Source organism: Macaca mulatta, chromosome 15 (genome assembly GCF_049350105.2).
Source record: "Macaca mulatta isolate MMU2019108-1 chromosome 15, T2T-MMU8v2.0, whole genome shotgun sequence".
Classification (NCBI taxonomy): Eukaryota; Metazoa; Chordata; class Mammalia; order Primates; family Cercopithecidae; genus Macaca; species Macaca mulatta.
The window spans coordinates 48,608,991-48,631,155 of NC_133420.1; the positions used below are offsets into that span (position 1 = coordinate 48,608,991).

Genomic DNA, 22,165 nt, shown 5'->3' on the forward strand with positions numbered 1-22,165 from the left:
GCTGGAGAAGGGGCCACTAGGCTTGATGGGCTGATCTGCTATGGGATGTCTTCATCTACAGCACCATCATATGTATGGCACGCCTCTCTCAATGGGGCTGTTATGGTGCTGCTGGATATCTCCTCTACCGCATGACTTCTCATCTCACTGAGGTGTCCTCTAAGGCCTCCCCAAGGGAATTCTGTAGTCCATAGTTTCAGTCAGTCAATCCCAGGCAAACTCTCTCAACCTGCCCTTCCAATCCTGGGCAAACCTTCCAAACTGGTGTTGTCAAGTAACCAACAGATATCTCACTTTACTTAAACAGATTAAAGCAAGTTCCTGAGATAAGCAAATACCTCTTCTTGATTAGCCAATCTAATGTGAGAATGACACAGCTACACAGGGTGTCACTCTTGCCCAGTCTGGAGTGCAGTGGCAGTGATCACAGCTCACTGCAGCCTTGAACTCCTGGGCTTAAGTGATCTTCCCACCTCAGCCTCCCAAGTAGCTGGGACTATGGGAGTGCGCCACCGCACTCAGCTTGCATGACTTCCAAACTGGGCTATGTTTAAGGCTCTCATTAATCAAGACTAAATTTGGCCTTTTATTCTATTTCACCTCTTCAGAATACACACACCACACAAACTCCTGGGCATATCACAATGGGCATGTGACGCATATCAGGACCCAGGTCATAATCTTCCTTTACTATTCATCTTCTACACTTCACCAGTGGTTTTCAAAGTGTGTTCCCCAGAATAGCAGTTGCAGCTGGGAACTTGTTAGAAATACAAATTCTCAGGCCACATCACCCTAGACCTACAGAATTAGACACTCTGGGAGTGTGCCCTTGCAATCTGTGTTTTAGGGAATCCTCCAGGTGATCCTAATGCACTAACGTTTGAGAATCACTGTTCTATACCATACATGACAAAAACATCGGTCAAATGGCAGTTGCTGCTACTATGAGTCCTACCTGAGCCAGCAGAATCTCCCTCCAATGCCCATTACTTGAGGCTAATAATAAATCAGGATCAACTCAAACATCCTGGCTGACATGAGATAGTCTTGGGCTTCATATCAGGTTTGCATTTCAGATTTGCCTACCTTGAGTATAGGTTCTTAAAGATTCTTTTCTAATAACAGGAGTTTCCCAAATTAAGGTGAAGACTTGATGTCATTTAGAATTTTTGGTTGAGTTAGAGAGCAAGTACCTATCTGGACTATCTGGATGTGAGTATTCTGAGTTTCAATAATGTCAGTGATTGCAAGGGCTCATTTAATGTCAAAAGATATCGCAAATAAGCACTATTTATCCAATGATCCAAACATCTGGACACCAAACTCACAAAGCTCTAGTGAAAATGCAACCAGATATTACAACATTATGAAAGATCTCAGGGGTGCTGATAGGTTTACTTCACAGTATCCTTATGAAATCCAAATAAATCAATGCATAAGGAAAGCATACTGTAAAGTTCAAAGCTCTATCTGTATCTAAAGGTCACAAAATGTCGGCCTCTTGATCCAAAGGAATTGTGTTGTGACCGCCAATCTTTTTAAAGTTTTTAAACTCGTTAATACTGTTCTTTTTTAAGTGGGAGATCTCACATTTTAAAAATCAGATTTCCGGCTTCTCTTGAAAATGAGTTTATGTAACAACATAAGACCCACGTTCTCACAAGGCATAAATTAACTGCATCTTAACTGAGAGGTGGCATCTGCTCTCTAGGGACCAATACTTTTGACTCAATCTGTGTCCCTCATTTACATTGCATGCTGGCCCCCTGGCCTGTTAAGTTGACAATTCCTGCCCGTGAAGAATAATCCATTTTATTATTATTAATACTATCTTCATGCATTGAAAACTCAGGAGTTACAACATTTACCTGATTTCCTAGTATTTATCTAATTTCCTAGTTTGGCAAAAACGTTGCGGCTAATAGAATTCTCCTTTCACTCTTTGTGTCCACTTTCTGTTTACAGATGCGTGAGTTATGATTTGTTGATTTGCTTATTATAAATAGGAAAGTTTGTAAGTGCTTAATGAATGCTTTCTCTGAGCATTTCCCAAGAAACCTCTAAGAGAACCATCACAAGACGATGAAGTAGGTATGATCATTACCCTATCTTACAGGTGAGGAAACCAAGGTAATGACATCATACAGATACTAATGGAAAGACCAGGACTCGCACCAGGCCTTCCTGACACCAAAATCCATGCTGGTAACTACTCTACCAGACTGACAGCCCTTGGGACCACCGTCTCTGTGCATCAATGTCCATCTGCTGTCTCAGTCAATTTCATACCACAGAATGACTAACTCTTACTGCCAAGTAAGTTCATCAACATTCCCAAATGGGATCAGTGATGAAATGTGGAGAGTTCAAAGGACCAACAGCAGTGACCCCAAAGCATTGAGTAGCCCCCAAAGAAATACAGAAACAACTCTACTGGGCCCTGGTTTTCCTTTAAATATTGACAAACTATAACCCACAACCCCCCTTGCTTAGCTTTTTCTATGATGACTTTTATTTTTTTCATGATAACTGCTCTATGTCTCAGAGCATTTTAAAGTTTGTCAGAGCAGCTGCTCTTTGTCCCAATAAGCTGAAGACTGAAATACTCAGAGGTACAAATAAATAGCAGGGAGGTGTGTGACCCTTATGCATGCTGTGTAAGGCCTGCCTTGGCACTCCCAGACACAGCAATGACCCTGGATGGGCCCAAAGTGTCACCTATCCAGTGGGCAGCTCCACAGACTCAGCCAAGTTGAACCCTTCCTCAGCACCGATATCCCATGCAAATGATTTTTTAGGCCTTAACATGGAATTTTAGAAGCAGGGTGTCATCTGCATCTCTGAGACAGAAGATAACAGATGAACGACCAGGATCTTAAATTCTCCAGTTCTCTCACAGCTGCATATCAATGACACAAGTCCACAAGGGACATGGACGGGGATGGTCCCCACATGAATCAGTGTCTGTTTCTACAGGGCTTGGGTTTGGGTCTCTAAATCCTCTGAGGGATCCTTGGGAAGCTGGACTGAATAGTATATAAATCATAGCAAGGACTTTTGCCCACACTGGGCAGGCCAGCCTAAAGGGACTGGATCAAAAACAGGCTGGTGGCCTCCTTAGCCACTGGCACCACATTCCAAGCCTGGTACTCAAGGCTGTAATGCTCCCAGGCAAGAAGAGGCATGGAGAGGCAAATCCAACGAAAAGCCAATGAGCACTTCTCTGTAAGCCCACGGCACAGCCAGCCTAGGCCAACAATGTATACTCAGGTCTATGCAGGACTGAGAACAGAATCAGATGAAAGCCATAAACTCATTAGCTGCCCCCTTGGTGAGAGTTTCAAGAATGAAAGAGGCCGAAAGTGAAATCCTAACAAGGGCATATTCCAAAGAGACACATCCAAGCTCACTTCTCTCCTCCCAGTCAGAAGATTTTAGTCTAGCAGGATCTTAGTGGCAGTTTCAGCCCACATCAAAGCACCCTTCCAAGGCTGGATGTACCACTAACACAAGTGATATGGTTTGGCTGTGTCCACACCCAATCTCATCTTGAATTCCCATGTGTTGTGGGAGGGTCATGGTAGGAGGTAATTGAATCATGGGGATGGGTCTTTCCCGTGCTGTTCTTGTGACAGTGAATCAGTCTCACGAGATCTGATTGTTTTATAAAGGGGAATTTCCCTGCACAAGCTCTCTTCTCTTGTCTGTCGCCATGTGAGATGTGCCTTTTACCTTCCGCCATGATTGTGAGGCCTCCCCAGCCACGTGGAACTATAAGTCCATTAAACCTCTTTTTCCTTATAAATTAGCCAGTCTCGGGTATGTCTTTATCAGCAGCGTGAAAACGTACTAATACAAGAATTGGGAGTCAGGAGAGGCTGGGATTTACTACAACTCTTCCACCTCTATCTGTGTAAGCTTAGATAGCTCTGAATACTCATCTGTGAAGCATATAAGATTTGCCCTACACACCTCAGGACGAAGGTAGCAAAAAAAGGTTTTCATAAAGTACTGCACAAATGCAAAGATCATTTTTATTACTTCACAGAGTGGGTTCTAATTAAATGACAAAATTCCCTAAAGAACAGCATAGGTTAGATTAGCATTTCCTATTTCTGCACATATATATATACATTCTTATGCTGGTCCCTGGTGTAACCTGAGCCTTGTCCATGTGGCTCTTAGGAGTTTCACCCAAGACAATTTCTATAACATTTAGTTATTTTCACTCATGCCCAAAGAAAACTATCTTCCTCTCCAATGTGCAGACATAACAGCACCCTCCCCCAAGGTTGGTTTCTATTGAGACACAACAGCTTCTTCCCCATGGGAATGTTACTCTTTCCATTAAATTTTATGTTGGGTGTTTCTATGCACTGAATCCAGGCTTGAAAGACTCTCAAAAGCAGGTGGGCCTCCTGGCTTGTCTCAAGCTTTCTCATTGCAATGGAGTCAGTCTGCTGCTCCCTCCTGCGCTCACACTCAGGCTGCTGAGACCACCTGCACAGTGTGCTCATGGGAAAAGTGTGAGACGCTGCCGCCATCTTGGGTGGTAGCTCAGGGCAGCAGTCAAAGCAAAGGCTCCAATGGCCTGCTGTGGGCAGCGTTCAAATCCTGGCTTTGATACTATCAGCTTAATGTTAGGCCAGTTCTAGAACCTCCTCGCCTATAAAATATGAGTAAAACTGTAGTGCCTACCTCATAAGCTTCTTTTTAGGATTCAGTGAGATAATACATGCTGAAAAGCATTTCAGTGTTCATTCCGAGTTTGTGTCTTTAGCTACTGACTTAACTTCTTCATGCTTTTGCCTTTCCCTTTCTCACACTAAATGTCCTGAATAAGTAACAATCAAATAACAAATAAACAAATGCCTCCTGGTAATTGGGAAGGTTATGATGTTATTTTATATTTTATTTTACCCAATTTTCAGGACTTACTCAAATGTCTTCTCTTTGGGGAATGGTGTCACAACTCTGAGACTGGTTTACATGTTCCTCCTGGGTACTCATTTTCATAGTACTCCTGAATAGTAGCTGCTTATGTGCTTTTGTGTTTCTTCCATTAGACTATAAACAACGTTAGATGAAAAACAAAAAGTATTTCACACCATGCCTTGCTGAATGAACAATATTAAATAAATGGCAATTGCTGTTATTAGTCCCTGGGATTACCATTCTCATTTATGCTGTTTCACAGGCTTTTTTACCGTGTTCTAAATGTAAAGTTTGGGGAGTATCCCTACAGATGAAAGGAGCATGAGAGCATAGAGATCATTGTCAAAGATGGACTTGCTCTTCTTTTGGCAGAAAATAGGATAAGAGTCATCTTTTCTCATTGATTAGTTCCTGGACATAAATGGAAGACTCCATTAAAGCACTGTAGTTTCTAAGTATTTAATTCAGTTTTGTGGGGGGGATATTCCACAGATGTTCGTGTGACAAGCATCTTAGGTCTCAGGACATCTGTCCTTCAAGAAATTATGTGCAAAAGGTGAAACAAAGGTTTCAGCCTCTGGTGGCTGAAACTTGGGGACACAAACTTCTCAGTGTTGCCAATACCTTCCCAGAGGAGGCAATCTGTAAATACCTACTGAGCAAATGGATGAATGAATCCTCAAGTCATATCTCTGCTTCGGTCTAAAGCATTTAGAGAAAGTGATGCTGATCAGGGCCCTGACTTTCAGTTAGTTGAAGGAAGGGATTAAAAAAAAAAACTGGCCGGGCGCGGTGGCTCAAGCCTGTAATCCCAGCACTTTGGGAGGCCGAGACGGGCGGATCACGAGGTCAGGAGATCGAGACCATCCTGGCTAACACGGTGAAACCCCGTCTCTACTAAAAAGTACAAAAAACTAGCCGGGCGAGGTGGCGAGCGCCTGTAGTCCCAGCTACTCGGGAGGCTGAGCCAGGAGAATGGCGTAAACCCGGGAGGCGGAGCTTGCAGTGAGCAGAGATCCGGCCACCGCACCCCAGCCTGGGTGACAGAGCGAGACTCCGTCTCAAAAAAAAAAAAAAAAATGTTCAGACCAAGTATAGTGGCTAATACCTTTAATCTCAGTGCTTTAGGAGGCTGAGGTGGGAGGATCACTTGAGGCCAGGAGTTCCAGACCAGCCTGGGCAACAAGGCAAAATCCCATCTCTACAAAAAATTTTAAAATTAGCTGGGCATGGTAGCACACGCCTGTAATCCCAGCTACTGGTAAGGCTGAGATGGAAGGATGGTTTCAGGATGTAGTGAGCCATCATGGCAGCACTCCAGCCTGGGTGACAGAGTGAGACTCTGTCTAAAGAAAAAATAAAAGCCATTGATACACATTCCACTTCAGAGATGTTGCTTCTGACCCCCCACAGGACAAGACAGCAATACAGACAAAAGCTAGCTAAGGGCTCTGCTCAACATCATCCAATGGCAGCTACCTGCCAGGTGCTTCACCTCCATCCTAACTAAACCTTACAACCAGCCCCGGAGGTAGAACTCATGAGCCCATTCTACAGATGAAGGCGCTGAGACCCAGATTAAAGACTGCCCAAGGCCCCACAGACTGGAATCCCAGTCGATGCTCTGCCTCTGAGAGAGAAGCCCAAGTAGGTGAAGATGTGAGGACCTATTCTCTTCTTCCCTCACATTGCCAGAGAGACTTCAGGAGTGCTAGGTTCTGGGGGCAGGCTTGTGAGCTCCTCGGGGCCCCCTGAGAACTCCAGGAAGGTGGTGAGAGAGTCAGGTTTGCAGAATTCAGAGAGTGAGCACTAGGCCAAAGCATAGCATAAAACCATTTATCGATATGGCCATAAGTCCCCCCACCCAACTCCCTCTGTCTCTTAATTGTCTCTGTCTCTCTCTCTCTCTCTCTCTCTCTCTCAGACACACACACACACACACACACACACACACACACACTCTTAGCAAATCTGTCCTGACAACATCCCTCAGTATCCTCAGGGAATTGGTTTCAGGACCCCCCCTTGGATATCAAAATCAAAGGATGCTGAAGTCCCTATAAAATAGCATGATATTTGCATATAACCTACTCACATCCTCCCACATACATTAATCATTTTCAGATTATTTATAATACCTAATACACTGTAAATGCGATGTAAACAGTTGATTTTATTTGTTCAGGGAATGATGACAAGAAAAAGTCTGTACATGTTCGGTACAGACTCAGCTATCCATTATTTTTTCCAATAGTTTCAATCCAAGGTTGACTGAAGGCGTGGATATGGAACCCATGGATAGGGACGGCAGACTGTATAGGTGCACATTTATAAGAATAATCAACAGCTTCCCCGATGCACAGGATAAACTCAATTCTTCAATAGCTGAAGAGGCACGAGTGAGTATTTGTGTGTATTCTTATACACTCAAGAGAATTCCCAAAGATTTGCCTAGATCTTTCTTGAAAATCGACTTGGCTTCTGCTGGGATTACTCAACTGCACTTGGAAAAGGGTAGCCCCAGTGTTAGCAGCTACTGGCTCCATGTTTGGAAAGCAAGTCCTTTCATGGAGTTCAGCTGTTCCTCAGGCATCCAGTAAAGCTGGTTGTGCAAAGGCAGAAAATGTAACAACTGTTGGAAGCCTTCAGCAGCGGCCAGTAGGAACAGCCCCTGCATCAACAGTTAAAGCAGCCTATTATCCAGTTCACACAAAACACCCACCAGCTACATGGCACCATTAACTCAATATCACCATTCTTATCAAGTTCATGACACACTGGCCATGCTGCCTTGCCACCAACTTTAGAAACCACAAATAACTTCACAAATCATCAAAATACACATGCACAGGGCGAAAGAGAAAGAAGAAAAAACAACCTTCCTGAGTTCGGAGCACCACGTTCAAAGATTACCTAATAGGCAAACCATGGCATTTCAATATTGCCAGCAAACATCTCTCTCACTTCAGTGGTGAAGTCTCCAAGACACTTCAGATTTGAGGCGTTTGAGAAAGAGAGTCTCAGATCCATGGAGACCACGTCAAATGCTTCTAAAAAAAGAAGGGTCTGTGTGCATTTTCCCAATGAAGAATCTGTCCAAAAAGACTTTGGAAAACACTTTAATATACTTTGCTTCTAAAACATTACACACTATTTCTCCAACAAATTTATATGTGTTTCCAGAGAACTTCCGAACTGAAAAAAAAATGTATTTAAGTGGAAGAATGTCTGGAGATTCTTTTATTCCAATATGTTAACGGACCTTCTTTTTTAATTGTTACTATTTCATATGGTAGCAGTAATTATTCCCTCATCCTCAAAGGAAATATATAATCCAGCTGTGGTGGCTCCACTAAAAATACCACATCTGTGGATCATTGGCAACACTGTGTTAAGATTGCTCAAATCTAGGCAGTCTCAGAGAGTTCTTTTCTAAACCCAAGATGCACATGGGTACACTTTTCTGAAAGTGCCTGCGAACTTTGCCAAAACTGACTGCTCCTTTGTATGCTGAAAATAGGTTTTCAGATACTCCACACCATAAGGAGGCTCTCATGGAATATTATAACCAGGACCCAGTGGTAAGAAGTCCCCAGACCTCCAGGGAGGTGGCTTGCGCCAGTGCCCTTGTCAATATCAAACAGAGAAGGGAAAACTAACATTCCCGGTTTCTGGGAGGAGATTCTACCGCGTGGCTGGCTGAGTCGCTGACTCCTGGTTTTCCACTTAACAGAAGGACGGCTTCCTCAGAGAGGATGGCAGCCACCCTTTGGGTCACCCTTCTCTTGGTTCTCCAGGATATGAAGTCAACGTATGTCTGAGCATTCGGTGATAATATTCCTGGAGTTCTCCCCCCACCCCAAGCCTCTGTTTAGTCCTTCCCCAAAGTCCAGCAGCAAGCATCTTATTTTTAAGCCAATCTTCCACATTCAAATCCCCAGTCCAAAGCCCGCCCTTGGGGGTTTCCATCTACAGACATAGAAAAGAAAAGGCAGCCTAGCTGAGCCCTGACAGAGTTTTAGTCCCCGGAACATACGACCTGCGGCTACTGTGCTGGCATGCCGCTCGCCCCGAAACCCTCGGGGGGCCCCCTTCCACCCCAGACAATAGAGCAAGAAAATAAAATGAAAGTGGACTTACTGCTATGGCTTGCAGCCTTTCCTTGTGCAATTCCGCCTCTGCCATCCTGGAGAAGGGCACACAGGCAGGGGAAAGAGGAAAGAAAAAACACGCTGTAGTCACCCAAGGAAACTGATGGGCACCCCGGGGGGCTTTGCTAGAACCCGGGAGAACGCCGAGGGACGGCTGGGGATCCTCTCCAGGGTCGGCGGGCAGAGCTATGCGCACGGCGGGCTCGCCCGGACTCAGCCTCTGGCCCCCGCCCTCCCGGCCGCCTGGCTGCGCCCCAGCGCCGCCGCTCACTGCATCTCCCGGTCGCCGCTGCCGCCGGCCGCGCCAGCCGAGGACGTGGGACGCGGGCAGCCGCCGGGAGGGCGCGCTCGCCCGGCGCTAGTTCTCCGCCCTGACGTCTCGGTGCCTCGCTCCGCCCCTGGAGTGTGGTGGACCCAAGGCCGCGGTCCAGGGCGGCTCCGAGCGATCGCCGCCGCGGGTCTCCAAGGCTCAGACGGACGGCGCGCGAGCTAGTGGGCACCTGGGGCGCGGGCGCACGGCGAGCTGCTGGGGCGCACGGCTGGCGTGGCGCGCCCGGGTGGACACGCGCTCGCTGGGGCGGAGGCAGAGCGCAGTGGCGCCTCCACCTGGCAGATGCAGGTGGAGAGGGGCGTCTGACCGAATGTGGGACCTGAGCACGTGCCGTTACAGGGAGGCTGAGGCCACTGAGTGTTCAGGGCACCTTCTAGCTCCGGCCAGACGCCTGGGCTCCACGTGGGGACATTTACAATTTGGGAAGGGCTGCCTTGCCCACGTGGCCCACGTGCTTAAGATGACCAAGTTCTCAACATCAAGTCAGCCGAGGGTAGGGTATATCTCCAGAGAGGCCACCCTCCTGGTGAGGCGATATGTGGCCTTAAAAGAAGCCGCTAGTTTTTAGTCCTGGGTGCTAGGCTAGGCTTCACAATGTATTAGCTGTGAAATCTCGGGCAATTCGCTTAACCACTCTGAACCTCAGTTTCCTCATCTGAAAAAAATGGAGGATCACGGAGGTGTCATTAGAGATGAATGAGAGACAGTATATAAAGGTGCTTTGTAAAGGGCATCACAGACATCTGCTCTTATTATCATTATCCTGTGACATTCTGGATAGAAATCCTTCCAGGGTCTTCTGTTCACTGCATCTGACAGGAAAAGTAGGATCTACTCACTAAAATACCTCACCTATTCTTTACTAAAACAGGATACCATGTGGTACTAATGTGAGTCTTTTGTGACAGGTCCTGGACTGGATGTGAGAAGTGGATCAGGCCTGGTCCAAAAGGAGATCAATGCCAAAGACAAACAAAATGCCTCTTCACATTAAGGCAGGACCTGCTAGAATTCCCAACATTCATATGCAAACTTTTCTTCATAAAATGAAATAAATACTGAAATAACTAAAGTGGCCTCTTTAGATCCACAGGATGTAAAGGCGTGTTAAAAGATAAACACATCAGGCCTGATGTGATGGCTTACGCCGGTAATCCCAGCACTTTGGGAGGCTGAGGCGGGTGGATCACCTGAGGTGAGGAGACCAGCCTGGCCAACGTGGTGAAACCCCGTTTCTACTAAAAATACAAAAAATTAGCTGGGCGTGGTGGCGGGCACCTGTAATCCCAGCTACTTGGAAGGCTGAGGCAGGAGAATCACTTGAACCTGGGAGGCAGAGATTGCAGTGAGCCGAGATCACACCACTGTACTCCAGCCTGGGCAACAAGAGTGAAACTCTGTCTCAAAAATATATATATATGTACATCAAATTTTCCCAAATCACCTGCTTCCTGAATAAATGCTTCCATTTCAACTAAATTGCCCTTTCAGTTTTCACAGAAGTTCACCTGTCACTGATGAACAATTACTCCTCTGACCAAGGATGGAAGCACTCACCGAAATCATTTACTGATGGATTGTTTTCCCATGTTTTTCATAACAAGTGTAGGTGGAGCTGTTCGTTTCATAAATCCAGCCAGTGCCAGATTCAACATCCCACTCCAGTTTATCAGAAACCTACTTTCTGGCTAAGAACCATCCTTTTCTTCAAATGCATCCTTTTTTCTTCATTTCCAGCACAAGCCCCAACAGGACAAGTTATTTAAAGGGAGTTTGCTCACAAATAAACAAAGTTGTTATTGCTTCAGCAGAGTGATTGTAGAGAATACCAAGATGAGGAAAATGGGACCAAAGAGGTTGAACGACTCAGCTACAGTTATAGAGCTGAGATTTAAACTCAGATCACACTCACCAGAGTCCATGCTCTTAACCACTAAGCACCAGGCTTGGCCAATGATATAGAGATAGAAGCAGGCCCCAGGAATAAACAATTGAACCAGAAATGGTCCTTCTACTCCCAGCTATACAGATATTTAAAAAGTATAATTGAGCACAACAGTGTGAATGTACTTATTGTCATCAAACCATATGCTTTAACGTGGTTGAAATTTTAAGTGTTTTATATTTAACTGCAATAAATTTTTAAAAGGAGTAATGGAATGGGGAGGTGGAGAAGGAAAAAGGCCTGGGCATCCTTTGGAAGTGAACAGTTGGAAAGATCTGAACTCTGAATAAAAGAATCAGGGTTGGGGACACACATCCAAGTGTCATCTACTTTGCAGTTACAGTTAAAGAAATGAGAACAGCCAGCATGAGAAAACAGAGCAAGAAGAGGAGAGAGCCCAGCAAAGAAGACTGATTAAGCATCGTCTGAGAAGTAGAAGGAAAAATCCAAAGGGATTTACACCAAAAGCCACAAAGAAGGAAAGAGGTCTTCAATAGGGCCATATGCTTCTGAAAGGTCATGGGGGATGGAGATGAAGAAGAGGTCATTGGATGGCTGTCAGGAAGCCATGAGTGACTTGTGTCCTGAAGAGGAGCTTGGAAGCACTTACAAGAGTTGAGGAATGACTGCTACCAAGTAAATGTTGAAAATAAAACAAACAAAAAGGAGGATGAGTGAGAGGTCAGAGAGAAGCATCCATGAGTACAAACTGCTTCTTTCAGCCCTTCGGATGTGAAAGATGAAGGTGGAGAACAGGAACATAGCCTATGGGAAGCAGGGTCTAGTGGAAAGGGTTTTAAGGTCAGGCAAGACTTGGACACTTGGGGGTCAAAGCAAATTAGACAACAGGGAAATGAGGCCAAAGACACAGCCAAAAGGCAGGTGAATATTAGGCAAAGTTTCTAATTAGTCAAGAGGACATTCAGATGAGCATCACATTAGCCAGTTAGCCTTGGGAAGAAGGAAGAACGAAGCAGGAAAGGAGGATGAAATGGATAAAGAAAAGAAGAAAGTTTGAGTTGAAGTCTCGGGAGAGAGGTTAAGTGAGTTTGCATCAGATGAACTGGTTTTCCCAATTGAATAAAGAGTCATTGATCAAGACTGATGGTGTGGGGTTGGGGCTTCAGAAAAATAGAAATAGTTTGTAAAGAAGCTGTAGGAAATGAGAAAGACTAAAACATGATTTCTAACCAGAAATATGCATCAGAATCTCCTGAAGACCTGCACAGAATTACATTTCTATAGGGTGAGGCGGGGGGTAGGGATGGGTTTAGAGCCTTTGTATTAATTGAATTTCCTAGGAATAGACTACAGACTCATGACCAATTGTGTGTACTTCCTAAGTGATTTTTAACTGCCCTGAGACCTACAATTTAAAAAAAAGCTTGTGTTTATTCAGTGTTGAGGATTATCAAAGCAGGTATCACAAAAAGCCAAAGAGAGGAAATTCAAAATGCTTCTGGCCAGGTAGGAAATGTAACAGACTTGTTCATATATACATTTTTCTTTTTTTCTTTTTTTTGGGCTTGCCAATTTGTGAACTCCTTCCCATCTTTGGGAAATTCCCATATTATAGCCATAGTGAGAGGCAGAGCCACATCCTGTGGTAGAAGCTGGGAGGTCTCAGACACTTATTCCCCAGATCCCCCTGAAGCCATGGTATGGTACGCAATCTGGGCTCAGTCAGGCATGTGCACCTGCCAAGAAATTTGGAGACACAGCATTTTAGAGAATTTCTTCAGGCTAGGAGCTCACCTTTGGTTGTACCCATTGCCCAAGCTTCCTTCTTTGGATGTTCCATCTTTTCTGTGAGCTATCTAATACAATTTCATTTCATTCTTTTTCTGCTCCTATTAACTAGAATCTATTTCTGTTGCTTGGGACCAAGAACCCTAGGTGAGACAGGAAGGCAAATGAAATGACTGCCTGATGGTTGACCAAGGAGCAGAGGGAAAATCTTTTCTCCTCTTCCAGCACTTCTCCTTTCAACTCTCTAAATTTTAGTATTTTAAAATCTTTGAACCCATTACAAACACAGGCATTTAAAACCCAAACTATGCTATTTATTTAATAAACATATTGTATAATTATTTTATATTAGACATTAGGACACAGCCTGGTATCAAGAAAAAAAAATCATAGTCTAGTGCCACAACGATATTGGTGACTATTTGCCCTCCAAAGATTTAAAATCTGGAAGCATACATCACAATAGTGTGTAATGTATATAACAAATCACTAGTTCTTGCTGGGACATTAAATTATGTTGTATAAGCACCATCTGTACAGTTTAATGTTTTTTATGACAGACACTTCATTGTAAAGCATTATATGAAAAGGATACAGAATGCTAGATATGCAAAATAGATGTTTTGTTAATAAAAATTTCAGAATCTATTTTCGAACCTGAGTCCTTTGAGAATCACAAATGATCACAGCTGATTCCCTTGTGGGGAAAATAAGAGCTCTGTATACCAAAAGGGAAATGACTTGCCAAGGCCTGTTGTGTAAAAGTCAGTCTTGTTGAGCGAGCATTACGAGTGTGACATTTCCCAGCAACCTGAAGCTTCCCTTGGACAAAAGTAATTTTGAAAGGAATGCCAGGATCCCCTCAAATGTTTATATTTGTGTTAGTTCTCTTTTGCCTGGGATCTTTTGAAAATAAATGGTCATTTAAAACATATGTGATAGCTGCACAGAATCAAAAGGAGAACATTGCCTGTGGTCCTCTTGGCTCCTGTGGTTGCTAGCTCTTTGGGAAAGTTGATGGGATTTCAAGTATATGCTATTTTTCTCCATGGGATCCAAATGATAGATTCATATAGGGAGTCCCCATGGAGCAAGAAGACAGAGAAAGAAGTCAGAAAACAGCATCAATGTGAAAAATAAACTAGGCTGAATGCCGCTTAAGGTACATATTGACTAAGGTCTTTACAGAGCAGATTGAAAACGAGCAATTGGAAATCTGGCTAGAAATGAATATTAGTACTTCACTGCGATGGTTTCCTTTTCTCTTGGTTAGGTTTGGCAATGTCAGTTGATCCACATGAGTCCCTAGAGGAAACTGGGTAGATAAGGAGAGTGTGTGGGAATCAATTAGAGCCAAATGGTTAGAGATCATTCTACATTTACTTTGTTGTGGTACTATGGACAAATTACATAATAGATTGGAATGACAGTTTCCTTACATTAAGATGGAAATGAAAATATGTGATGTCCAGTCTCACTGGGTTGTCATATCTGATGAGTTTAAATACTGTGTTATTCAGATGTTGGTCCAGAGTAGTAGTCCTGTTAATGACAAAAGTTTTGAAAAGTGGGATTAGGAAGTAGGAGGTAGGTATGACACAAAAAAGACAGGAACTTTGAAGACAAGTTGGAATCTCAGCTCTCTCACAGGGATGTTATATTAAATAAGGAATCTCAGCCCTCTCACAGGGATGTTGTAATAAATAAGGATAACAGATATAAAAGGCTTGTGATTGGCCATGGTAGGTGCTCTGGAAATGGTAGGTCTCGATCACTCAACCCAATCATTGCTTCATTAAAAATGCCATAGACCAAGTTAAGTGAATGACTTGATTTTCTCCACACTTTTATGTAGACTTTTTTTTAAGGGGTGAGCTATCGGTATTCTTAACATTCCTCCCATTAGTCAATACTTCTCATTTTCCATCTTTTAAACAAGAGGATTCTGCCCTATGTCATTTATTATCTAGAAATGTCTTTACTAGACTCTACTTTTAATGATTCTTAGACATCTACAGTCTTATTTTTTATACTGGGTCAATCTAACAATCATAAATAAGAAGGAATTTTAAAATTTAAGAAGAGATAGATTAAATCCTAGGAAAATATGGGAAGAACAGGTTAATTTTTGAGTATTAGGAAGAGAGTTATACGCCTACATATTGAAGGTGCTCTGTGGTAGAAACAATTCTAAGTTTGGCTATGAATTAGCTACAAACTAGAAAGTCTTTGGGAAGGCCAAGTTCTACCCCAGCCTGGTTATTTGATGACAGTAGACACAGTCGGGTCATTGGCTTCTCAGAGAGCTTAGGGGCCAGTCTAGTTTACCTTAGCACAATGACCACGATGTGCCCCGTCAGCTTGGAATCCCTTTTTGTAGTGTGGCCATCAACACTTTCATTGTTAACCATGTTTCAATAATGTCGTGTACATTCTGCAAGTCAGCACTGCTGACAAGAAAGAAATTTCCTGCGGGGTTGGCAGTGGAGGGATGGTGGCCTGCCCACTAAATCCTGTCCACCCTGCTGTCTGGGGAATGAATAATGAAATTGGGAAAGCCTAGCTTCAGCTCCTACCACCTATGGATGCTGTGCCTGCCTGATACCTTTGGGAATGACAGAGGTCTCAACTGCCTGCCCACCCCTTGCACACCCTCCATATATTGAGTAAACGGATCCTGGACCCCTCTGAGCCTGTCTCGCTGAGAAGTAGCCAGCCAGTCTCAAAAATTGCTCATTACTAATGTGTGACCCTCCCAGCCAGGGCCTCTGGGACAAATTGCCTTTCCCCCAAAGCAGCTCATGGTAGAGTGGAATGAACATAAGACAAAGTATCAAACCTAGGTCCTAATCCTAACTCTGCCACTTACTGTGTGACTTCATACAAGTCACTTGCCTGCTCTGAACTGAGGTTCTCTATTTGTAAAATGGGAATAGGTTTTCCATCTGTAAACTGGGAACAGGGATAGCTAACTAGCCCCATTCGATTCTCATACGATTGAAGTTCATGAATGAGAAAGTGCTTTGAGAACTACAAATGCTCTGAGAGTGAAGAACTACAGTGAAATAAAATACTTCACAATCAGGGCTTAGGGACATGCTGACTGGTTGGTGGGAAGATGTTTAGAAGATTTTGCAGGCTGGGTGCAGTGACTCATGCCCACAATCCCAGCACTTTGGGAGGCTGAAATGGGAGGATAGCTTGAGGCCAGGAGTTCAAGATCAGCCTGGGCAACATAGTGAGACCCCCATCTCTACAAAAAAAAAAAAATTAAATTAGCCAGGTGCAGCAGCATATGGTTGTAGTCCCACCGACTCAGGAGGCTGAGGCAGGAGGATCACTTAAGCCCAGGAGATCGAGGCTGCAGTAAATCCCGATTATGCCACTGCACTCCAACTTGGATGACTCCATATCAAAAAAAAAGATTTTGCAACATTCTTTTTTTTTTTTTTTTTTTTTTTTTTTGAGATGGAGTCTCGCTCTGTCGCCCAGGCTGGAGTGCAGTGGCGTGATCTTGGCTCACTGCAAGCTCCGCCTCCCAAGTTCATTTCATTCTCCTGCCTTGGCCTCCCAAGTAGCTGGGACTACAGGTGCCTGCCACCACACCTGGCTAATTTTTTGTCTTTTCAGTAGAGACGGGGTTTCACCATGTTAGCTAGGATGGTCTCGATCTCCTGATCTCATGACCCGCCCAGCCTCCCAAAGTGCTGGGATTACAGGCATGAGCCACTGCGCCTGGCCCGACTTTGCAACATTCTATAGCCACTGTAGACTCAGTGCACCAGGAGAAAAGGCTGTGCTAACACATGAGATAAAATATGCTTTCAAGTTTTTGGATGGATTTCTAAGATAATCAAGCCAGTAAATGAAAGTGCCAGCACCACCTGGGGCTCTCATTCACTCCTTGATGTTTCTCAGTCACTTCAGTGATTTCTCCTTCATGGGGTCTGAAGACCAACAGCCCCACATTCTGATCTACATATCTAATTAGCTTAAATACATGCAGAAAAGAGTGTAGCAGTCGGAGGATGAGATGAGAGAAACAGAGATAAGCAGAAGAGAAGGAAACAGAAAAACTTGGATCTTTTGTCAGTTGTGTTTGTGTGCCAAACCTATATTTGAATGCTGTTTGGTCTGTGTTTACTTTAATGTGTTCTTCTTTCTGCATTCATTCAGAGCTAAATTTATCCCACTAGAGAAGAAGGCATAGGGAGGTGGGGGTGGAAAAAGAGCAGACACAAAGGCGGCTGCTTGACTGGGAGCCAGGAGCCTTGTGGAGTTCCCTGGAAGAAGACGGTGGGAGCCAGTACATGGAAGGTAGCCACTCCGGAGGCTCTGTGAGGACCCTGTGCAGACTTGACAAGAGAAGATGTTTCCACAGGAGCCTCTGCGCCCTTCGCTTTTGAGAAGAGAGTGACCAGGAACAAGACTTTAGAACTTGTAAATTAGCAAAAGCAATTGCATAACTCCCATGAGCTCCCAAATCTGACCCAACCCTTCAGGAAATGAAGACTCAGCAGCTCTCTGGGCCTTCCCAAGGAAAACAGTGTCTGTCCTCATGGAAAGAAGAAGGGCAGCTGGCAGGGCCACTTCTGCTGCAAAGGTGATCTTGCTTTCTATTGGAGGGTCATGCCAGTTGTTTATCTGCTGGGGTAATGTCTCTGGGATGGGAGGGGAGGAGAGGGAGGTTGTTGCATTCCACCTTCTGGGTTGGATTAAGTATTGTGCCCCTATAACTGGAGGTAGGATCATTAATGCTCCCTGGGCTGCGACCCAGGCACCTCCTGCTGGTCCTTCATGATTTTCTTTCTTCCCAGATGGAAAGAAAGTTACCATCTTTCCTCCTCTAATTCCTTACTTCTCACTCCCCCTAAATGACCCCTTCTTACACTATCTTCTATCAGTGGACAAGTCATTGAAACTGAGATAGCTTTTCCTGTGATCAGAGATTTCCCTGTTAGAATTGAAGACCTTTCTGTAGAACAAGTAGTCAATTGCCATCTGGGACTCTGTCCATCATTATGAAACTTCCCTTCATTGATTTGGGGGAAGGGAGATTTCTAGGATTCTGGGATGGTTCTCCTTTTTTTAGGCTCAGATAAGTCACCACGCATCTTGCCAGAGCTTTACCCTGTATTTGGCGTCTAGTACCCTCCACTCCTCCCCAGAGAACTTGACACCTTCTTCATCTGTTCGTCCCATTCCAAATTTGGTGCTTTCTCATACCATGAGCTATGCTTGGAATGCAGCTCCCCCTCCTTCTTCTAACTTTCCAAGTCCCTTCTTGTTAACTTCACAGAGTTCCAGAAATCCCACCCCCTCTGGGTATGCTTGTCAGTCCCTTTGGGAAGGATAAGTGGTTATCCCTCCTAATTCCAAACATAGCGTGACTTGCAAATTGAATGCTCAACTTGTCACTCTTTCAGTTAATTCTAAAAATTATAAAGTCACAGCCTCGAAGGAGCTCTTGTCAGATTAATTGATGTCCCATAAGCCACCATGATCATTGTTTGCATGTGATGAAGCTACTTAAGTTGGGAAGAAGCATAGATTGGACAAACCTGAACTTATCTTCCAGTTCTTACCACTTAATGACCTTGAGAAATTTACTTGACTTCTCTGAGCTTAAGCTATTCTGTCTGTAAAATGGGAAAGACAGTAGTATTCATTTCACAATATTATTTTGACAATCAAATGAGATAATGTATACAAAGCTCCTGGCATATTGCAGATGCTCAATGAATTCTATTTTCTATTTATGAGCATAATCCTATTTATCTGTTGACACCTATATCCTTCTGGATGTTGACACCTATATCCTTCTGGATGTGTTTCTACGTGCCTGTGTTCCAGTAAAAACTCCTGAGTGTCATGTTCATCCCAGCACCAGTTGTGCCCAAGTGTACCCAAGATGGCCCTTCAGACTAGACCAGCATTTGCTCATGAATGTTCCTGACTGGTTGCTAACCTGGTCATTGCCTCTTACCTGTAAAATGTGCATTCCAAGGTCTTTTGATGCTGTACAAACCTTTTTGTAACATTTTGGCTATGCCAAATTCTGCATTTATTATGAGAGGTGGAAGACAAAAGTCCAAAGTGTTCTACTGTGTGGTTTTTGCTACCATCCAGAACAGTGATTCTAAGCTTTAGGGGAGAAGAGTTCACAGAATCCTTTCAAGAATCTGGTAAAAACTATAGACTCCTGCTCAGAGCAGTGCACATGCATATAGCATTTTATGTGTAGTTTCTGGGGTTTCAGGAATTCCTTGAATTCTTCCAAGGACATTCGTAGAAGACTCATGGACTCCTGGTTAAAAAAAAAAATCTGCTCTGGGTCTTAGAATATCAGAGCAACTGAAAGGAACAAGAGAAAGTGGGTTTATCTTCAAGACCCAGGAAGCTCCCTTTGGGTATGAATGGAAGAGCACAAGAACTCTGGCCAACTCCTACCCAGCCTGAGAGCCCCTCTGACCTAGCCAACCATTGGTTGTCTGAACTCTGAGAGCTGCCCTTCCCTAGTTCTGCTCACAGTTGATGGCACAGAAAAGGCACAAATGCCAATGAATCCTCTCTCTGGGCTTGGGTTACCGCCACTGTCTTTCTTCCAACCAAAGCTTCCTCTGACTCCATGTCTACCCAGCCTTTAGTTCTTCTAGGGAGAACAGCCTTCACCCAATCTCCCCAAGAAGGTACCTCCCTTGCATCTACATACAGTAGTTACCCTTTCAATCTATTGTTGCCTCCCAGGATAAGCTTGAAAGTGCTTTCTATTCTAGGTGGAAACAAAAACAAAAATAGATTTCAGGACCCCAAGTTGCAAACTTATTTAAATAAAACATAGCACTGTGTTGAAATAGAATAAGAAAATGGTTTGTCCACATCACCCTCAAACAGTGTTAAGTCCACCTCATCAGGCACCTTCACAAATATCCTACAATATTCAAAATCCACTTTCCAAAAGCCTGCCTGGCTTTTCCCCCCAACCACAGTTAGGTGAAGTCATTTTACTTCCAGTTTGGAAGTTCCAGCCAGAATCTGAGCTTAGTCCAAAACTATTGGACTCTGTGGCTTCCAAGGAAAACAGTCTGTCGCTGATTTAAAGACACTGTTAGGTTGGTGCAAGCCAAAACAAATGAAGCAGGCTTTTCATTAATAAGGAGGAAGCAGCCCTTCCAAGGTGGTGACCTAATAAAGCAAGCGACACATGGGCATCAGGTTTCAAACCCCAGCACCAGACAGACTCAAGATTTCACACTTGCCCTCTGAGCCAATAAAACCCTTAACTTGATAATCCCACTATTTAAAAAACATTGTAACAGCCCCAGCCCACAGAGAAAATGTTTATTTGCTAAGAATATGACCACTGGTGGAAAAAAAAAGGGCAAAGGTACACTTTTGCCATTTTACTTTCATAGGAGTAAAAACTAGTATTTTTGAGATTTGATAAGGCAGAAACAAACTAACGCGAGTAAAAACTTGAAAGTTTCCAACAGTCTTTTTAAATTAAATAAAGGTATGAATTGAGGATTGGAGAGGATAGTCTTGAACCTAAGTTGTTTTTAAATTTATTTATTTATTTTTTATAAATAGAGATAGGGTCTCACTATGTTGCCCAGGCTGGTCTCGAACTCTTAGGTGCAAGCAATCCTCCCACCTCGGCCTCTTGAAGCCTCATAGGCATGAGCCACCTTGCCTGGCCTATTTTTAAATTTAATAAACACTTACATGGTGCTGACTGTGTTATTGAATTCATTCAAAGTGCTTTACACATATTAACTAATGTAATCCTCATATCAGCCTATGAGGGTAGCACTATTATTATCCAAATTTTACAGATGAGGTAACTGAGGCACAGAGTGCTTCCAGTCACACAGCTTCTAAGTGGCAGATGTAATAATATCAGGTGATGAGCTTACTGTTTACCGTATGTGACAGTGTGGAAGTATTTAAGTATCAGGAACATTTAGCAGTATTATAAAAAAAATTGTATATTTCAAATAGCTAAAAGAGAGAACTTGAAATGTTCCCAACACATAAAAATCATAAAAGCTTGAGGTACTGGATACCTCACATATCCTAACTTAATCATTACATATTTTATGCATGTAACAATATACCACATATACTGCATACATATGTACAAATATTATGTATCAATAAAAAATTTAAGAATAAAAAATACGCGTTTGAAAGAGACAAAAGGGATACTTTTTTTTAAGTACTTGGACTGTCATCTTCTCTAAGGAATAAGGCCTCAGATAACAAACATTAAAAGGTCAATCAACTAAGCCGACTTCCTTCCTTCCTTCCTTCTTCTCCCTCCTTGCTTCCTGCCTGCCTGCTTTACTCCCTCCTGCCCTCCTACTTTCTTTTCTCCTTCCTTTCTCTCTCCCTCCCTTCCTTCTTCCTTCCTTCTTTCCTTCCATTTCTTTCTCTTTCTTTCCTTCCTTTCTTCTTACCTTTCTTCCTGCCTGCCTTCCCTCTTTTCCTCCCTTCCTTCTTCCTTCACTCTTGTTCTTTTCTTCCTTCTTTCCTGCCTACCTGCCTTTGTTCCCTCCTTCCTTCCTTCCTTCCTTTCTCCTTCCTTCTTTTCTCCCTCTCTCCCTCTTTTCCTTCCATCCCACCTTTCCTCCTTCCATCCTGCCACATGTATTGGTCCACATCTTGAACCAGGTACTATCCCATGTGCTAGAGATCAGCTGCCTTTTTTCCACCTAGAATCCAGGGAAGGGAGAGAGACATTAAGAGTAGAGAAGTGCACACTGTAACTTAGGAATGCTCTGAAACAAGCCAACACTAAGGGGACAGAGTGGCATGGGGGTGATGGTTTAGGTATGGGAGGAGGAAGTGACAATCAGAGAACCCTGAATGGAGTTGTGCCAGGGTAGAGGGAGCAAGGGGAGGGGTTCGGGGAGAGGAGGCCAGAGAGTGGCCCCACCAGATCTCCTTGGGAGGGGTTAAGCAAACTGCAGAGTGATGTATTTACATTTTAAAAGGTCACTCCAGCTGCCAGGGATGAGGCAGGGAAGAAGATGTGGGAAGGGAAACCAG

At 43.8% G+C, this 22,165-nt stretch overlaps 1 protein-coding gene across 7 annotated transcripts in view; it reads right to left on the minus strand.

The window, feature by feature from the left end:
• Positions 1–22,165, minus strand: part of PALM2AKAP2 (PALM2 and AKAP2 fusion) — a 525,798-nt gene that overhangs the window by 376,874 nt on the left and 126,759 nt on the right. For 4 of the 7 annotated variants that reach the window (XM_077965341.1, XM_077965340.1, XM_077965339.1 and 1 more), the window contains 1 exon segment: positions 9,079–9,124. In XM_077965341.1, coding sequence (XP_077821467.1) covers positions 9,079–9,124 — 46 coding nt within the window. 7 annotated transcript variants of the gene reach the window in all.